The 18,435-nt window shown below is 47.1% G+C and overlaps 1 protein-coding gene across 2 annotated transcripts in view; it reads right to left on the reverse strand.

The window, feature by feature from the left end:
* Positions 1–12,455, reverse strand: part of CRTC3 (CREB regulated transcription coactivator 3) — a 96,857-nt gene extending 84,402 nt beyond the window's left edge. The window contains exons 1-2 of one of the 2 annotated variants that reach the window (XM_082736164.1): positions 12,128–12,455; positions 2,116–2,214 (exon numbers count right to left, since the gene is read on the reverse strand). In XM_082736164.1, the coding sequence (XP_082592290.1) occupies positions 2,116–2,214; positions 12,128–12,259 (231 nt within the window). In that variant the 5' untranslated portion in view covers positions 12,260–12,455. The remainder of the gene's footprint in view (positions 1–2,115; positions 2,215–12,127) is intronic. The other variant, XM_082736165.1, reaches the window with a different exon arrangement.
* Between the last annotated feature and the right edge of the window lie 5,980 nt (positions 12,456–18,435).

The following is an 18,435-nucleotide window of genomic DNA, read 5'->3' on the forward strand; positions in this document are numbered from 1 at the left end:
AGGACATTAGGAGGAGAGGAGTAGTGAGTTGGGGGAAATCGGAGGCGGAGACAAACCATGAGAGACTGTGGACTCTGAGAAACAAACTGAGGGTTTTGGAGGGGAGTGGGATGGGGGGAGGGGTGAGCCTGGCGGTGGGTATTAAGGAGAGCACGGACTGCATGGAGCACTGGGTATGGGGCATAAACAATGAATCTTGGAACACTGAAAAAATAAAATAAAATAAGTGGCTAAGGTCATAACAATCAGAAATAATTTCTTTAATGTCAAAAGACTGAAAAACCTTCAGACTGAAGGAGACTATGGACAGTAAACACAGGTGATTCTGAAGTGGATCCTTTTGCTGCAGAAGACAGCAGTGGGCGCACGGTGAAGCCACACACGAACGCCCGTGGCTCAGATGGTAATAACATTCCACTGTTAACTTCCTGATTTTGATGGCTCTGTTTGGGTTATGAGGGACAACGCCGTTGCTTGTAGGAAAATACACAGTGAAATATTTGGAGGTGAAAGAGCACCACATTAGCAACTTATTTTCTCAAGGGGGAAAAAAAGTTATTTGTACTGAACTTTCAACTTTTCTGTAAGTTTGTGATTGTTTCAAAGCAAGAAAAAAAGTATTCAGGGGCGCCTGAGTGGCTCAGTTGGTTAAGTATCTGCCTTCAGCTCCGGTCGTGATCTCAGGGTCCTGGGATCAAAGCCCGCATCAGGCTCCCTGCTCAGCAAGGAGTCTGCTTCTCTTTCTCCTCCTGTTGGTGCTCATGCTCTCTTTCTCAAATAAATAAATAACATCTTAAAAAAAAAAAAAAAAGGAGGTAAAAAAAACCAAAGTATTCAAAGAAAGAATACTGGGAGGGTCAAGGGCTATTAGTTCATTCCACCTCCACTCCCCACTGCAATAGGACAGGGGCAGTATAAGTATAGCAAGTTCTACCTACAGTCCTCTGAAGTTGACTACCAAGAACCACAAAGTCAGGATCTCAAACACAGCACACGCTGGCAATGTTCTGTTTTCAGGAGCATGAAATCCAGCATAAAGCAGAGACCTGCTTTATCTGGATACTGAGTGAGCCAATAGGCCAATGCAGAAGATCATCTGGTCTACTGAGGAAGGGCTCTGATACTGGCAGCAGCACAGTGAGATTCCAACATCAACGCAAGAAAGATAAGATCCAATGTAACAGGTATAAGAATGTTCACATTTTGCCTTTTCTAATAACCATTATATTTAAGAGCCCCTGTTAGCTCTCTGAAATGGAAGTCTCTATTTTAAATAATACTTTTGCTTTATGGGACCATCATCAAACAAGTGAACCCAGCTTTTACAGCAAAGAAAGAAGACAGTGCTTTTAACATGGACATCCAAATAAACCAACCTACACCTTGTTTTGAAGTTCCCAACCTCAACCCCAAATCTTCAATTGCTTAATTAGAACTATGAGAGACACCTTATTTTTCAGAGACTGGGGTGTCTAATTTGGATCTTAGGAACACTATCCTATACCATTGCCTGAAATATCGATTCCACGTTATTTTGAACAAAGTTCTTCAATGATACAAACGATTAAGGTACTAACCTAAATGTAAGAGGCCACATATCCGAGCCTTAGATCTGCACTGTCCAATATGGAAGAGACCGACACATGAAGGTACTGAAATACAGCTAGTCTCAACTGCGACGAGCTCTAAGTGTACAATGTGCACCAGATTTCAGGCTTAGTACAAGTTTCAAAAAGAACATGAAATACCGCATTTGTGTTTGTTATACTGATTATACAACGAACTGATAATATTCTGGATCTACAGGGATAAATAATTATTTGAATAATATTAAAATCAACTGCACCTGTTTCTTCATCCTTACTGTGGCTACTAGAGAGGTCTGATTACGTACGTGACTCACGGTACATTTCTCCTGGACAGGGCCGCCCTAGCCGGCCCGTGAGGTATACTAGGTCAAGATATAGAAACTAGGAGACGGAATGATGGGCTTCCCAGCAGAACTCCGAATGGTACTTGGGCCCAGTTTACCCTTCAGGATGCCATCTTTCTGAGGACAACAGCTGCCTATCCTTCCACACTCAACTGGGCCTGGAGAGAGAATTCTGGAGGTACCTGGAACTCCGTGGCACTGCCCCGAAGCTGGCTCACGTTCGGTAAGGACCCGCCATGGTACTGCGTGAGACGTAGCTGCTGAAGCTTCTGAAACTGGACCTGGAAACAAAGAGATTTCCAGACGGTTGAGAGATGACAGCAAAGATCTGAGGGAGGCACTGAAGTATGGGTACTTGGTAGTGAAACGGTTCAAGAGTGAAAGTCTTGGTTTCAGTTTCTCTTCTACCTAAAACCTGCAGGTTTCCGGTGCCTTCTGATTTGTGACTAGTCTATTTTTGGAAAGAATTTACCCATGTCCCAAATGTCCCAGGCGCGGTGATAGTGAGGTCTTTGCAAGGTCTCTGAGTGTGCGTGTATAGGTGGGCACAACCTCTAACAGCAGTAAAAGAGTCTCTTAAAGGAAAACTAAGCCATTCTCTGTGACACTAACATAGGAACCGTGCTCCCTTCTGTGGTGCCCGTCCAGTCTCCGCTCACACGTGTGTGTAACACCTGCAGGGCAGTAATCACAACTTGGGTGTGATCTCGCAGGCTTACATCTTAACTCTTTCCTACGGTATTAATCATCTTTAATGGCTATATAACATTTCGTCTTCCGAACTATTTCCTAAGAACACATTCCAAAGAGTGATTACGGAGTCTCTGCATCCAGGCCTTTCGATGGCTCTCAATATGCAATCCCAGCAGGTATACTAAGTATATATGAGAAAACGGTTTCAGGAGAGAACTCTCACTAACACCGAATATCATCCTTAACTGGGGAAAGGAGCAGGCTAACTCAACAGGTATCAGATGGCATCCCACTGCTTTCAGGTGCCTTTCTTCTGCAAGTTCTTCCTTGCTTCATTTTTCAAAAGGCAATAAACTGGTTACAGTTCTTGTAATCCCCCAAGTGATCCTATTTGGTCTTTGAGAGTTCTCTGTGGTTACGTAACTCTTGGCACTTATATTCACGTGGGGAAGGAAGAGGCGATGGGAACCCTGAAGGCTTTCATCATTAGACTCTTTGTCTAATAACAATAAAAGCTACCAATAGAAGCCCCTGAGATGAGCCAGCTGCTGTTCTCAAAGGCTCTGCCCGTTTCATCCCTAACCCTCACCACCACCACCAAGGGAGACCATCTCATCCTGCCTTTACATACCTAGAGACCCAGACTTAAGGAAACTCAACATTTGCCCAAGGTCACACAGCTGGAGGAGACCAAGCTATGGCTACCACAAAACCCACATTCTTCGGGCCCTGGAGGCCTCAGCTGGTTAAGTATTTGACTCCTGATTTTGGCTCGGGTCATAATCTCAGGGTTGTGAGATCGTCTCCGCACTGGGCACGAAGCCTGCTTAAGATTCTCTCTCTCGCTTTCCCTCTACCCTCCCACCCCCCTCCCCAACCCTTCCTCTCTTACACACACACACACATCATCTTATATCTGCCACGGTCCTTTTCTTTGTTCCATTTCTCTCTGTTTTAAGATTTACTTATGTATTTGAGAGAGAGAGCATGAGCAGGGAGGAGAACAGGGGCAGAGGGAGAGGCAGACCCCCCGCTGAGCAGGGAGCCCCGCATGCAGCTCGGTCCCAGGACCGAAGGCAGAGGCTTAAGCAACTGAGCCACCCAGCTGCCCACCCCCCATTTCTTTCAATGATCATACTATTTACAAGCTCAGAGAAAAATGAAGTTTGGTTGACCAAAAGCATTGCTGGGCCTATGCTGATTTTATTATTTTTATACTTACTATGAAAAATTCAAATATATTCAAAATAGAGATGAATACAATGAAACCCCATCTAACAGCTTCCAGCTTCCACAATGATCTCATGTCTAGTCCTGATTCATCTTTACCACCTGACGGCCCACGGCACCCCACCGAAAGAAATCCAGACGATGTATCATTCCATATTTCAGTATGCATCTCCAAAGATAAGAGCCTATATCTGGCTGGAGGTTTTAAAGGCATACAAAACCCCTTGGTGGCCTTAACTTTTTTGTACCCACAGTATTTGATTTCCCAAACACACTGTCCTGGGAGGCAGCTATACACTATTCATCAGAGCCCAGATCCAAGAGTCAAATATGAGAAGGACAGAGTGAGCCTTTTCCATTTATCAGCTGAATTACAACAATGAAGTCTGAGCTTCTGATGTTAACACTCTTAAAGCACTTACCAGAAGCTTTTGACTCTCCGTCCTTGAAATTCTCTAGACAAGATTCTTGGCCCCCTTGATCTCAAGCCTTTGATTCCTTCTTCCATCAATCCATCCATTTATTCACTTATATAAAACATTTAACTGTGGGGTGCCGGGCTGGCTCAATCAGTTGAGCGGCTGCCTTCAGCTCAGGTCATGATCCCAGGTTCCTGGGATCAAGCCCCGCATCGGGCTCTCTGCTCAGTGGAGAGCCTGCTTCTCCCTCTCCCTCTGCTTCCCACTCTGCCTACTTGTGCTCGCTCTCTCTCTCTCTGTCAAACAAACAAATAAATTCTTAAAAACAAAAACAAAAACATTTAACCGTGTCTGTTAGGTACTGTGCCAGGCGTTGTCTTACTAAGATAAACACATGCCAAGGTTCCTGCCTTTACAGAGTTCTCACAAAGGTTTCAACTTTTACCCAAAAGCCTTGACACTTCAACCAAGTTCAACCAAGTTCTAAATCTAGCTGGACACCTGCCTTCACCTGAGCCTAAGGCCCTCCCCATTCCTGCTCTCCCTCCACAGGTGCCTATTCTAGAGTCGTCAGAGACTGCTGTGCTTTGGGGAGAAAAGTCCTGCACTTGGAGCCGGAAGACCTGTGTGCCTTGAAGCTCCCACTGAGCTGGGGAAATTACTCTGCCTTCTACTCCACAAAGACAACGTAAGGATTAAAAGAGAGAAAGACATGACAGTGGGGTGTAAAATGGAAAGCTGTGGACAACTTCTCGAAGTATCATCATCACTGTTGATGCCTGCTGCTACCTCCTAAACCCCTGAGTAACTGTGATATCCTCCTCTTTTGAAATCTAGAATTGATGAATTGAAAAGAACCTTAGAGACTTGTCTTCAACACCATCCTGCTTCCTGGATGATCAAAACGGGCGCGGAAGAATGAGTAGCCTAAGGGGAGAGGACGGGTTGGCACGCCAGGGGCCACATTTAGAGAGTTCTGTTTGACCCATAAATATGATACTGACCCACTCAATGCTTTAAACTGCCATTCTGGATTGGAAGACTGTATAAAAACCTGGATTTCCAACATCTCTTGACTGCAAGATCAAGCAGGACTTGCGTTGCGTGGCAACAGTGCGTAGAGCTGAAAAACAGCTGCCCCCCCCCGCCCCCGCACACAGCCTGAGCTACCATTTGCCCAAGACCTCACTGCACCCTATTATTCCTCCGCGGCCTGAGATTGGCTACCATCTACTCATTCCTGGCTCTTCCACACCTCTTCCCTACGTGCCTCATGCTGGAACTTAAGTTAGCAATCTCTAGCCTGTAGCCATACACTTTAGTGGAATGTCCTTTAATGTCTGTATGAAATGAAATCCAAGCCTCGCTAACTCCCTTTTTAAAAAGTCTCACAAGGGCGCCTGGGTGGCTCAGATGGTTGGGCCTCTGCCTTCCGCTCAGGTCATGATCCCAGGGTCCTGGGATTGAGCCCTGCATCGGGCTTCCTGCTTGTGCTCCCCCTGCTTGTGCTCCCTCTCTCTCTCTGTCAAAAAAATAAAAATAAAAAACCTTTAAAAGATAATTTAAAAAATAAGATAAAAAGTCTCACAGCGGCCAATCCCAAACAAAAATCCCAGCAGGCCTTTTTATAGAAACCGACAAGATCATCCTAAAACTGACCTACAGTAGTCAAAGCAATTTTTAAAAACAGCAAAGTTGGAAGGCTGTTATCTTTCTTCCAGACTTACTCTAAAGCTACAGTAATTCAAGCAGAAGCAACTGTCACAGAGACGTGGGGATCAACAGGAAAGAAGAGAGAGTCCAAAAATAGACCCACACAACATCTGGCCCAATTGATTTTTGACAAAAGTATCACAGCAATGCAATGGAGAAAGTGTCTTCCACAGATGCTGCTGGAATAAGTAGATCTCCTGGGGGGGGGGGGGGGAATAAAAGCAGTCAAGGACACAGACATGCAGGGGCACAGCCATACTCAAACCCTAGCTCTGCCACTAAGCAGCTATGCAACCATACCTCTCCAGCCTCAGTTTACTCATCTGCAAACTGACGAGTAATCTAGATACACATTCCCTAGGGGCACCATGAAAACCACAGGAGATAATGGATGTAAAGGAGCAAGGACAGCATCTGGCAAAGAGACGGTGCTCAATAGTTAGCCCAAATCCAGGATGTCTAGTCTCTTCTCCTTTCTTTTTTTAAAAAGATTTTATTTATTCATTTGTCACAGAGAGCGCATGTGTGCAGAAGCAGGGGGGAGGGGCAAGGGGAGAAGCAGACACCCCACTGAGCAAGGAGCTTGATGTGGGGCTCCATCCCAGCAGCCTGGGATCATGACCTGAGCCGAAGGCAGACGCTTCACCGACTGAGGCACCCCTCTTTTCTCCTCTCTTAGAGGTCTCCCTGCTACAGAACACATCTAATATTTGTTTGTTTTAATATAAAAATGATTCTCCCCAAACAAGCTCATTGAATGCTCCAGGCTGACGTGCTGTGTTTACGCCATGGTTTCTCAAAACTACAAGTTGTTCTTCAAAGTTGAACTTCTAGAACAAGCTCCCGATCCTGTCTCTCTCTCCTTCCATTTGGTCCTGGCTGCCTCGCAACCTCCATCCCCACCAGGTCATTGGGATCACAGAGGCTCTCACCCAGATACCAACGGCCTCCACTTTACTAGACTGAAGGACACGTCCTTAACCTGTCAGACGAGTCTGCAGCATTGGGCTTAGCTGCTGGACATGCTCTCCTTTCCCTCTCTGGTTGCTCTTTGGTCTTTCTCGTTGGCGCCCTTCCTCTGCCTCCCCTTTCCATGGTGGAGCTCCCTGGGCTTCTCTTGGCCCTCTCCACATTTCACTCTGAAGCAGGGCTCACAAACTCAAATGTCTACAGGTGCCAAGTGCAGAAGAGAAGTAAGGGAAGCCCCTGGAACCACTGTGAGGAACACCACAGGGAGCGGTGGGGACTGAGGCAAACCGAACACGTACATGCACTTCCCAGGGCAGGGGGCCACTATGGGAGCTCCAGGCAACTGCTACCATGCAGAAATGGAGTGAGTGTTAGATGATTTCATTTTTCAAAAGAAGCCAGAATCCAAACTTTAATATAAAATCCCAGTATTTGGGTGCCGGTGTAACTCAGCTGGTTAAGCAACTGCCTTCGGCTCAGGCCATGATCCCGGAGGCCTGGGATCAAGTCCCACAATGGGCTCCCGGCTCTACAGGGAGTCTGCTTCTCCCTCTGACCTTCTCCCCTCTCATACTCTCTCTCATGGTCTCTCTCTCAAATAAATAAATAAAAATCTAATAAATAAATAAATAAATAAAATGCCAATATTCACTGTTGGTCCTAATTAAAAACAAACAAACAAACAAACACATTCAGGCATACCCTGCCCCGCCCCCCATAAGGACCAAATTAGAATTTAGGTTACCAATTTGTAAGATATGTTCTAGAAATTCTTCTTAGGCAGCTGAATCTACTACCACAACCACACACCAAAGGTTCCCACATTTATATCACTAGCCTAGACTTCCCTCTGTAATTGGAGACCCTTGTATGTCTTCAGGGCCATACAGACAATTGCCTGCCAGACCATCTCCACCAAAACGCCTCACAGGCACCTCACCCTCAGCATCTCCTGACACTGGGGGGCATCTGCTCCCACCAGTGCTCCCCCTCTTAATGCAGGACACCTTGAAATGGCTCAAGTCTGAAAGTTGGGGATCATGCATTCACCCAGTTTGGTCATTTCTAGCTCTGAGTATTGATCTGCTCACCTGTCTGCCTCCCTCTTGCGGCCACCCCAGTGTCGAGGCCATCACCACATCTCCGGACTCCTACCTCAACCTCCCTCAGGTTTCTCTGCCACCTCCCCCTCCGTTCTATCCACCACTCAGGCATCCTTTTAAGATGCAAATCTCCCTTACTTCAACCCCTTCATTGTCCTTAAGATCAAGTCCCAAATCCTGTCTCTACAATCTGATGCTTGTGAATGCCTCAACTCCAACCACCCTCTTTGTCCCCTTGCTGAACCTCATACCCTCAAATGGCATCCCTCGCCACGGTATGAATGGCAGGACTGCCCCCTACCATTCATTTCCAGAGCAGCAGCCGCTTCCCCTTTTGTAATATTCATTAAAATCTGTCCTTACTTGTCAAAGGAATATCTTCTCCATTAAATCCTAAAATCTATGAGGAGGCTGAGTTTTGCTTGCTCACTATTATAATCCCCAATGTCTGTCTTAACCTGGACTCAGTAAGTATTTGATGAACAAATTAAGAAGACCTTTGATACACCATGTCTTCACCTCCCCGCCACACATAGGCCCCACTAACCACAGTGGGCACTCCAGTACTGACGAATGAATGAATGAACAAAGGAACAGCCTCTTTCTACTTTTTAACCCTTCTTACCATCCCAGGTACCACCACTTAAGTAACCCCACTAGCATTGTCTTCTCGAAATATTCCCACTGCTTCTTATTAAGGCTGACCCCCTAAAGCTAGAGTGAAAAATTCCCCATAACCTAGTCTCTCCCACCTCCGAGGCAAATAGGATTTAATCAGAACTCTGAAGGACTGACTGATTATGTAGAGAATGCCTTGCCTTGGAGCCCAGCACAGGCTTAGAAAGAAAGTCTGATTATCGATGTCTGATAATGGAAAATCAGTATATCAGCCATCCATGGACCAATAATGAACTAGTTGGGGGCACCTGGGTGGCTCAGTGGTTAAACATCCAACTCTTGATTTCAGCTCTGGTCATCTCAGGGTTGTGAGACTGACTCCACACTGGAAACAGAGACCGCTTAGGATTCTCTCTCTCCCTTCCCCTGGCTCTCATTAATAAATAAATAAATAAATAAATAAATAAATAAATAAATAAATAAAAATAAATAAATAAAATGAGCTCTCATTAATTAATTGTGAATGAATGAATGAATGAACGAATAAAATGATCTCGCTGGATTCTTCTCTATCTGGGATCTTTGGATGCTTGCAGGTTTACAGATACATGCTGGGGAATCTACACGTTAACTGTGAGAAGTGCTCAGTTCTGCAAATTGCGTTATGAAAATAATCCTTGACATTTTTAAATAAGAAAATACAACTCAGCAAATGCAGTTTTCTCATTTGCCTTGTTTTTATAGATACATTGGACTCTGGAGGGCCTGGCTGGCTCCGTCAGTAAGGCATGTGGCTCTTGATCTTAGGGTTGTGAGTTCAATACCCAGGTGGATGTAGAGATTACTTTTTAAAAAGTTGAAAATACATTAAAAAATATAAACACAGTGGACCAAAGTAGTAGTATTTTATCGGCAACTGGTAGCAGAGAAAGAATACAGAAGGAATTAACACATAAATGATGTCCTGTACTGGGTGAAGGGCAAAGTGACATCCTAATTTTGTAGTAATTAGAACTCAGAAAGTGATGGCTGAACTGACTTACTCCATGGGGCATACCTGATCAGCCTTACTAAACTCAAGAAAACCTAAATTATACGTCTTTGCATCATCCCACCCTGAGAGTTTCAACTGAGTTCAGCAAAATAGCATATGTCATATCAAATTAATGATGTGAATTTGAATTTATTGCTTTTTTAAATGTTGAGTGAATTTATATTGTGCGTGTCTTTTAGTTATGGTTGTACCACAGTTATAACCAAAGGACTTTATGTACAGTGGATGTTTGAGCATATTTAAGTAACATAACCAAACTCATTTAAATAAACATGAAGGATCTGTGAAAAAATTTTGCCTACAAAGAGTCCATACAGCAGTGCCAGGTGCCATGACCTGCCTTCGGCTCAGGTCATGATCCCAGGGTCCTGAGATGGAGCCCCGCTTCAGGCTCTCTGCTCAGCAGGAAGCCTGCTTCCCTTCCCCCCTCTCTCTCTCTCTCTCTCTCTGCCTGCCTCTCTGCCTACTTGTGATCTCTGTCAAATAAATTTTAAAAAATCTTAAAAAAAAAAGAGTCCACACATTACTCATGGCTTTATCTATCAGGGATGCTTTAAAGAGGGTTTACGAATTGGGTGAGAGACTGGATCAACTCTAAGAGTGTAGACAAACAGTGCCTGTATTTGTACACATACTTTATCTAAACAACACGTAACAACACACCTCCAGCATTAACCCAACTGTTTTCAATGTGCTCTGAGCTCATCACGTTCATCCCTGAATCTAACCAAGGTCACACACATATATGCCTGTGGACACCAGGCAGATAAATAAATGAGTGAAGCTATTTAGGGCATGAGGATAAACTTTTATTGAAATTCTCAGCTTTGGGCGCCTGGGTGGCTCAGTAGGTTAAGCATGTGCCTTTGGCTCAGGTCATGATATCGGGGTCCTGGGATCGAGCCCTGGGTTTGCTCTCTGCTGAGCGGGGAGTCTGCTTCTCCCTCTGTGCTCTCCCTCTTTCTCTCTCAAATAAATAAATAAAGTCTTAAAAAAAAAAGAAAAAAATTCTCAGCCTTCTTTCTATTTTTACTTAGCATAAAAATATAAATATATAAGAAATATTTCATTCCCTGTTCATTTCATGAAAGGAAAACATCAAAAATATGATAAATGGCCAATGACAACTAGCTTCGGCGTGGGAGCTCACGACAGGATGTGTGAACTGTGGCCAACTAGAGAACCCACGTTCCAGCTGAGGGGGCAACCACCACCCAGCTCCGGGCAAAAGCTGTCATATGGGAATTCAGGATGACTGCTACCGGGCCTCCCAATTTTAAATATGGATCTAAAGATAGGAAAAGAGTGGAGAGACCGGGGAGGGAAGGTGCGGGGTGGCGGGTAGGGAGGGAGAGAAAGAGGGAGGAAAGAAGGAAGAGAGAAAGAAAAAAAAAGAGAAGGTGTTTTTGTTTGTTTGTTTGTTTGTTTTTAATGAAAATCTCCCCAATTAAAAGGCAGCAGATTCAAGAAGTTTTCCCAAACCCCGTACTTGGCCAAAAAAAAAAAAAAAAAAAAGGTGTCTGCGGCTGAGTGAGCGGGGACCCGTCGCGTTGCAACTAGGCTCTCAGCTCCCCTTCAAGCCTGCCCCCTGCCCAGCATCTGCATATCCTCCCCCGGGTTCGCGATGGTCCTTCAAGGTCAGCATTCGGGAGCCTCAAGGCCTGGCCCGCTCCCGCTGACCCTCCTCCCTGCAGCCCTGCGCGGACACTCCTCTTGGCTCTCCATCCTCCAATGCCTCACTCAACAGTTTCCCAACCTCCGGGTGTTTGTCCCGGCTCGCGCCTTACTCACTGCTCTTGGACCCTCCTCCGTCACCAGCGACGCTGTGCACCTTGCCAGTTCTCGTTAAATCTCCGCGCTGAGCGCAGTAAAGCGAAGAGGAAAGCCTCCCCCGGCTCGCAGCGCCTCCCCGGTGCCCCCGAGCTGCCCTCGGCCCGCGCCGGCCCCGGGCTCACGGTGCACCCGGCTCCCTCCCCCACCCCCGCCCCGGGCCCCGCGGCCCCCCTCGCCCCGCCGTCCAGAAGGGCCGGCTGGCGGAGGATGTGCGGAGCCACGAGAAGCCGCACCGCCCGCCTCCGAGCTGTTTGTGGTTTCCTCCCGGGGCTCCGTTCGCCCTCCCCCTCAGGCCGCCCTCGCGCCGCCGCCCCGCGCGCCCGGCCCGGCCCCTCGCCTCTCCCCGCTCACCGGGCCCCGCGACCCTCCCGCCTCTGCGGGCTGCGCCGGGGGCCGGCGGGCGGGGAAGCGCCGAGAGGCCGAGGCCGCGCCGACCCCGCTCCCCCGCGCGGCCCCGGCCCGGCCCCGCCGCCGCCGCCGCCGCCTCGGCCCCGCCGGCTCTCGCCTGCCGCGGGGACCGTCCCCGCCCGCCCGCGTCCCGGCCCCGGCCCCGGGCGCTCACCCGCGACAGGGTGAGGTCGGTCATAAGCTGCTCGAAGGCCCGCGTCTCCTCGGCCTGCCGCTGCGTGTGCAGCGCGATCTTCTCACTGAACTTCCGCGGGTTGGCGCTGCCCGAGCCCGGCGAGGCGGCCATGGCGCGGGCCCGGCCCGGCGGGAGGGGGAGACGGCAGGCGCGGGGCCTGGGAGTCGGCCCGCGCGTCCGTCCGCAGGCCGCCCGAGCCGCCGCCCGAAGGCCCGTCCTCCGGCGCGACCCGGCAGAGGAGCCGCGGCGGCCCCACAGCCAGCGAGCGGCCGGGAGCGCGCCGAGGTCCGCCCCCGCGCGGCCGGCCCCGCCCTCGGCGCGGCCCGCCCGCCGCCTGCCGCCCGGCCCCGGCCCCGCCGCCCGGCCCCGCGCTCCCAGCCCGGCCTGGGGCCCCCGGGGCGTCGAGACTCGCCGCGAGCCCCGTCGGCAGAGCACGCCGCCTCCGACGTGCGGGAGCCGCTGTGTGACTGACGGGCTCCGGCGCGGGGGGCATCCTGGCCGCGCGGTTCGCGTTACGACTTTCCAGCCGGCGTCTGGCCGCCCCCTCGTGCCTCCCCGAGCCCCCCGGGCCGCCGCTTTGCTCCCGGGAGAGACGACTGGACGCCCCGAGCTCGAGCCTTCCCTCTCGCGGCTCCCGCGCTGCGGGGCGACCGGCCGCCCGCCCGCCAGGCCCGCCCCCGGCCCGCGCCGCCCTCGGTGGGCTCAGTTCATGGTCCGTCCGGGCGCGCGCCCCGGAGCTTCCCCAAAATCCACCTGGGGAGGGGCGCACCCGGGAGCAGCCATCCCCGCCCTGGTGCGAGTTCTTGGCTCCTCAGCCCCGGCCCCTCGTCCAGGTTCTTGCCGAGTCTCCCCGGGACCTCCACAGAGCCCGGCTCCGACCAGGGGCCAGTCTCCCCGCCGTCCCCCTGCTTCTGCAGCCCCGGAGCTGCTCTCCCACGACGGCGCCTGGACCGCGCTGAGAGTGGGGCTGTGTTTCGTCAACTAGACAAAACCAGAGACGCGCGGACGCGTCCAGAAAAGTCCATTGACGACACCCACGCCCCCCACTCGAGATTAAACAGAGAACACGCCGCTTGGTTTACTTGGTGCTTATTAAAGAAATACAAAATTAGACCGAACTAAAGCCCCACCCTTAGTTCTCCTTCCTCCCTCGTCACTGGGCTCAAGTTGGTGCATATCATTCCTACTCATGTTTTTATAGTGTTATTACATATGATGTATGGATCTGCCAACTGTATAGAGCACCAGTTGTCGATTTTCAGTTTTTCAAAATAACATCATGCTGAGTAATCTTTTGCAACTTTTCTCATTTCCTATTATGTTTTTGAGATACATTTGTGTTTGTGGCTTTTAACTACTGTGTAGTATTTCGTTGTTTTCATGTGTCTCCTAGCATCCAGCTGCATTTTTTCGAAATTTTAATATAAGAATATATTTCTGTTAGCTGGAGTTTAGTTTGTTCTAGTAATTATAATTGGATTTATTCTCGTTGTAATTGAATTCTCTTTTATTTGGCGGTATTTAACATATTTTTTTCTTTATATTTTGTTTTCTGCATTCCTGTTATATCATCTGGATTCAGTGTCAGAGAACAGAATTCATTTTAGATAGATTAGGTACAAAGGATTCATTATAGTGTATAAAATGGCTAAAGGGCTTTTCTGGAGGGCAGGAGAAGTAGGTTCTAGGTTGAACCTTCAGGAGTGACATGGAGAAGCGTGCTGCAGGATCAGCCACCAAAAGAGCCACTGGCTCTTACTGGCCCAATCTGGAAGCCACTTAACTGAATGGCTGGCTAGTGAACTGCATGGCTAGTGTCCTGATTGGAACCCACCACGGAGAAATGAGACACCCCCAAGGCATTGCTCACCCACAAAAACAGCACACACCCACACTCTGCGTCACTTCCACCTTACAAATCAAGTAAGAGAAAAGTTGATCGGAAGAGCCAAAACCGAATCCAGAATCCTAACTTTTGAAATACAGGAAGGCCCAGGAAGACACCATACTCCACCATACTCATCCAGCGACTCACCAAAGCATTTATCTACCATGCCTGCATTTTATTGCATTGAATGACTGGTTTTTACTTCCACATTTCCCGGATCTGATCTGGAAGATACTCATTCCATTTCTATTCTTATTATGGTTAGCCTGATCACTTTCAATTTTTTAATCAAATAAATACATGCAAATTGTTTAACACAAGAAGGGGGGATGGGAGAGGGAGAAGCAATCTCCCTGCCAAGCAGGGAGCTGGACTTGGGGCTTGATCCCAGGACCCTGTATTGTGACCTGAGCAGAAGGCAGACGCTTAACAACTGAGCCACCCAGGCACCCCAAGGCCTATAATTTTAAAAAGAAGTAATTCCCATTTCCCTCTATAAATAAGCTTGTCCTGCTGTTTTGTGATTTTTTCTTTCAGCTTTAGATATTGACTATTCATTTTCTGCAGTGAAGGGGGACGCTCTGGCTATTTTGTATCCTCAACCAAAGTATGATCTTCCCTGCTCCCATTCTTTCAGTGTCATTACATAATAATTTTTGGTAAATCAGTGGTAAGTGCTTACATAGCATACCGTAGTTTCATTTTTCTACAGTTGTGCAGGCAGGGGAAATTAATTACTGCCTCTGATTTTTATTTGCTTAGATTTCTCTCAACCTGATACAAATCCTTTTCTCCCACTCTCCAGCAGAACAGTAGAAGATGTGACTGCACTGTGAATGGTCAGTCTGGGGGGGACCTTCCCTTCCAGGGCACTTTGACTTCTTGTCCTACCCAGACCGGTTGCTATGTGGGCCGACTGCGGCCCCCACCATCACCCTGAGGGGTCCCTTCACCCCCTGTCCATCCTCTAACCTGCTTCCTGCAAGCCCCCCGCCCCCCTCAGCCCCATTGTGCTAGAGATTCACATATTTCTTCACAGTAGTGGAGAACATTCCCCCCTAGTTTCTTGAGCAAAGAAGAGTACATAAAACCCTTGCAACTCTGTGTGTGTGTGTGTGTGTGTGTGTGTGTGTGTATTACCCTCATATTTGAGTGATAGTTTGGCTAAGCATAGTCTTCTTCATTGGAAATCCTGTTCACTTAGATCCGCGAACACATTGCTTCCCTGTTTTCTCACTTCTCACACTGCTGTTGAGAAGGCCATTCACATTCTGTCTCTTTTGTGGGTGACCCGGTTTTTGAGGGCCTTATTGTTTATTTTTGTTTTGTCACCCCCGTTCTCTGAAGGCTTCATGTTCTGATGTTTTACGATGATATACCTTGGTGTGGGGCTTCTGTTGTTGTCCATTGTGCTGGGCAGTGATGTGTATGTAGAAACTAGAAACTCGTGTCCTTCAGTTCTGAAAAATTGTCTTATTTTTTAAAAAGATTTATTTACTTGAGAGAGAGAGAGAATGAATGGGGGAGGGGCAGAGGGATAGGGAAAAGCATGCTCCCCATTGAGCAGGGATCCCCCCCCCCCCCCGGGCTCAATCCCAGGACCCTGAGGTCATGACCTGAGCTGAAATCTAAGATCAGCTGCTTAACCACCCAGGGACCCCAAAATCATCTTATTTTTTTTTTATAATTTTCTTCTCATTTACTTTGCTCTCTCTTTTTGGAAAATCTACCAGTCAGTTAACAGATCTTCTAAATTGCTAATTGCTAATTTTCATATACTTTCTCTTCTATTTTCTATTTCTTTTTCTTTTGTTGTTGCTGTTTCCTGATACATTTTCTCAACTTCATCCACTGACCCTGCTATTGAACTTTTATTTCTGCTATATTTTTAACTTCTAAGAGCTTTTTTTCCTGGTTTCTGAATTTTTTTTTTAAAGATTTTATACTTATTTGAGAGAAGAGAGAGAGAGTGAGACTGAGCATAGGGGAGGACAGAGGGGAAGGGAAAAGCAGACTCCCTGCTGAGCAGGGAGCTTGACCTGGGTCTCAGTCCCAGGACCCTGAGATCATGACCTGAGCCAAAGGCAGAGGCTTCACCAACTGAGCGACCCAGGTGCCCCTGAATATTTCTTTTTTAATAGCATCCTGTACTCATTGCATGAATGAACTATTAATTACAGATTATTTATGTCTTTACCTTTTCTTCTACTCCTTACATTGTCTGCCTCTGTTTTGTCTGAGTTCAATTTTTTTTTTTTTTTTTTTTTGGTTCATATTGACCTTCATCTAGAGGCTTTCCCCAAATCTATGGTGATCCTTGACTCTAAAATCATAATTAAGACAGAGATGATAAATATGTATAGATTCCTTTTTTCTGGAAATAAACATGTTTCTGCAGTAGAGATTGTTAGCTGTCTGCTAAATATTCTCTCTGGATATTTAAATAGATTTGAATATTCTGCAGTAGAGATTGTTAGCTGTCTCCCCATACTCATTCTCTCCTCCTTCCTTTATTAAAAGTAATCTGGAGGGCGCCTGGGTGGCTCAGTGGGTTAAGCCGCTGCCTTCGGCTCAGGTCATGATCCCAGGATCCTCCTATCGAGTCCCGCATCAGGCTTTCTGCTCAGCAGGGAGCCTGCTTCCCTCTCTCTCTCTCTCTCTCTGCCTGCCTCTCCATCTACTTGTGATTTCCCTCTGTCAAATAAATAAATAAATAAAATCTTAAAATAATAATAATAAAAATAAAAAATAAAAAAAAAGTAATCTGGAGATTTAGCCGGGTTCATCATTGCCCAACTAAAGCCAGCTATGGACTACATTTCCCACTCTCCCTTGCAAAGAGGTATGGTCATGTGACTATGTTCCACCCAATAGGGTATCCTTTGCAAATAAGTATGGTCATGTGATTATGTTCCTCTTGAGAGGGTGTGAACAGAAGTAGTATAGGCTACTTTCTCAGGCAGTTGCATGAAAAAGGGGAGTGGCCTGTTTTCTCTTCTCTCCTGCTCACTGGCTGGAATATGGATGTTGTAACTAGATCGGGAGCAGCTATCTTAGATCATCAGATAAAAACTATGTGTTGAGAATGCAGAAGAATGGTAGCAAAGGGACCTAGGATCCCAGGACTGTGTAACCACAATATTAGCTCTGGACTGCTTCTAGATCATTACATGACTGAGAGATAAGCATCGATTTTGTGTAAAGCCCTGCTATTTTGGCCTTTGTCACGGGAATCAAACCAGGATCTTTTATACTTAAATAGAAAAATTTGTATAAACATATCAAGATATGGTTAACAATAGCTCCCTTTGGGGATGTAGGGACTACTGAGAAACTTTAATTTTCTGCTTTACACATTTCTAAATGATTTGTATTTTTAAAAAACAAATACGTATTATTATCAACATGACAAAAAAGTAAGAAAGAACAAATACCACTTAGTTTTAAACTGACTGTAAGCTATGTGTGCCTGCATGTGGCTCTTTTATTTTTCTAAGTAGGCTTCGCACCCAGCCTGGAGCCCAACACATGGCTTGAACTTGTGGCCCTGAGATCAAGCCCCGAGCTGAGATCAAGAGTCGGACACTTAACCCACTCAGCCACCCAGGGGTCCCATAAAATCCTGATTTTTAGTTGGGCATTTGACTTTCTTATATTAAGATGTGGCCATGTAAGTTCTGTTCAATGGCAGAGATATAAAAAAAAAGTTAATGTAGCAGCCTCTGAGAACCTCTCTGAAGAGACATAGTGCATCTGCCCTTTTCCCTAGTCTCACCTTCCTCTGTCTTGCTGCTTAGAATGTAGATGACCATGAAGCCAAGGTTGTGAACAACAGCAAAGCAACAAGATAAATACCTTGCCTTTTTTTTTTTTTTAAAGTGAGCTCTACACCCAATGTGGGGCTTAAACTCGCTACCCTGAGGTCAGGAGTCACGTGCTCTACAGACTGAACCACCCAGATGCCGCAGTAATACCTTAACTTGTACATGAGAGAGAAATAAACTTTCATCCTGCTTAAGGTCCCTTTTTGGGAGGTTTTCTTTTATAGTCAAATCTAATCTTCACTGATATACATCTTCAGATAGAAGTATATGGAGTAACAAACAAGATAAATAAAACAAAATCCACAGTTCAACATAGTATAACAAAACTGTAAAGTAACCAAGGACAAGAGAAAGATGGTCTATGGAAGAACAGTAACTAAGCTAACAGCACCAGCAACCAGAGGCCAGAAAATTTTTTTTTAAGTCTTTAAAAGGGGTTCCTGGGTGGCTCAGTCATCAAGCATCTACCTTTGACTTGGGTCATGATCCCAGAGTCCTGGGATCGAGCCCCGCATAGGGTTCCCTGCTCAGTGGGAAGCCTGCTTCTCCCTCCCCGACTCTCCTGGCTTGTGTTC

This window comes from Mustela nivalis, assembly GCF_964662115.1.
Source record: "Mustela nivalis genome assembly, chromosome: 6".
Lineage (NCBI taxonomy): Eukaryota > Metazoa > Chordata > Mammalia > Carnivora > Mustelidae > Mustela > Mustela nivalis.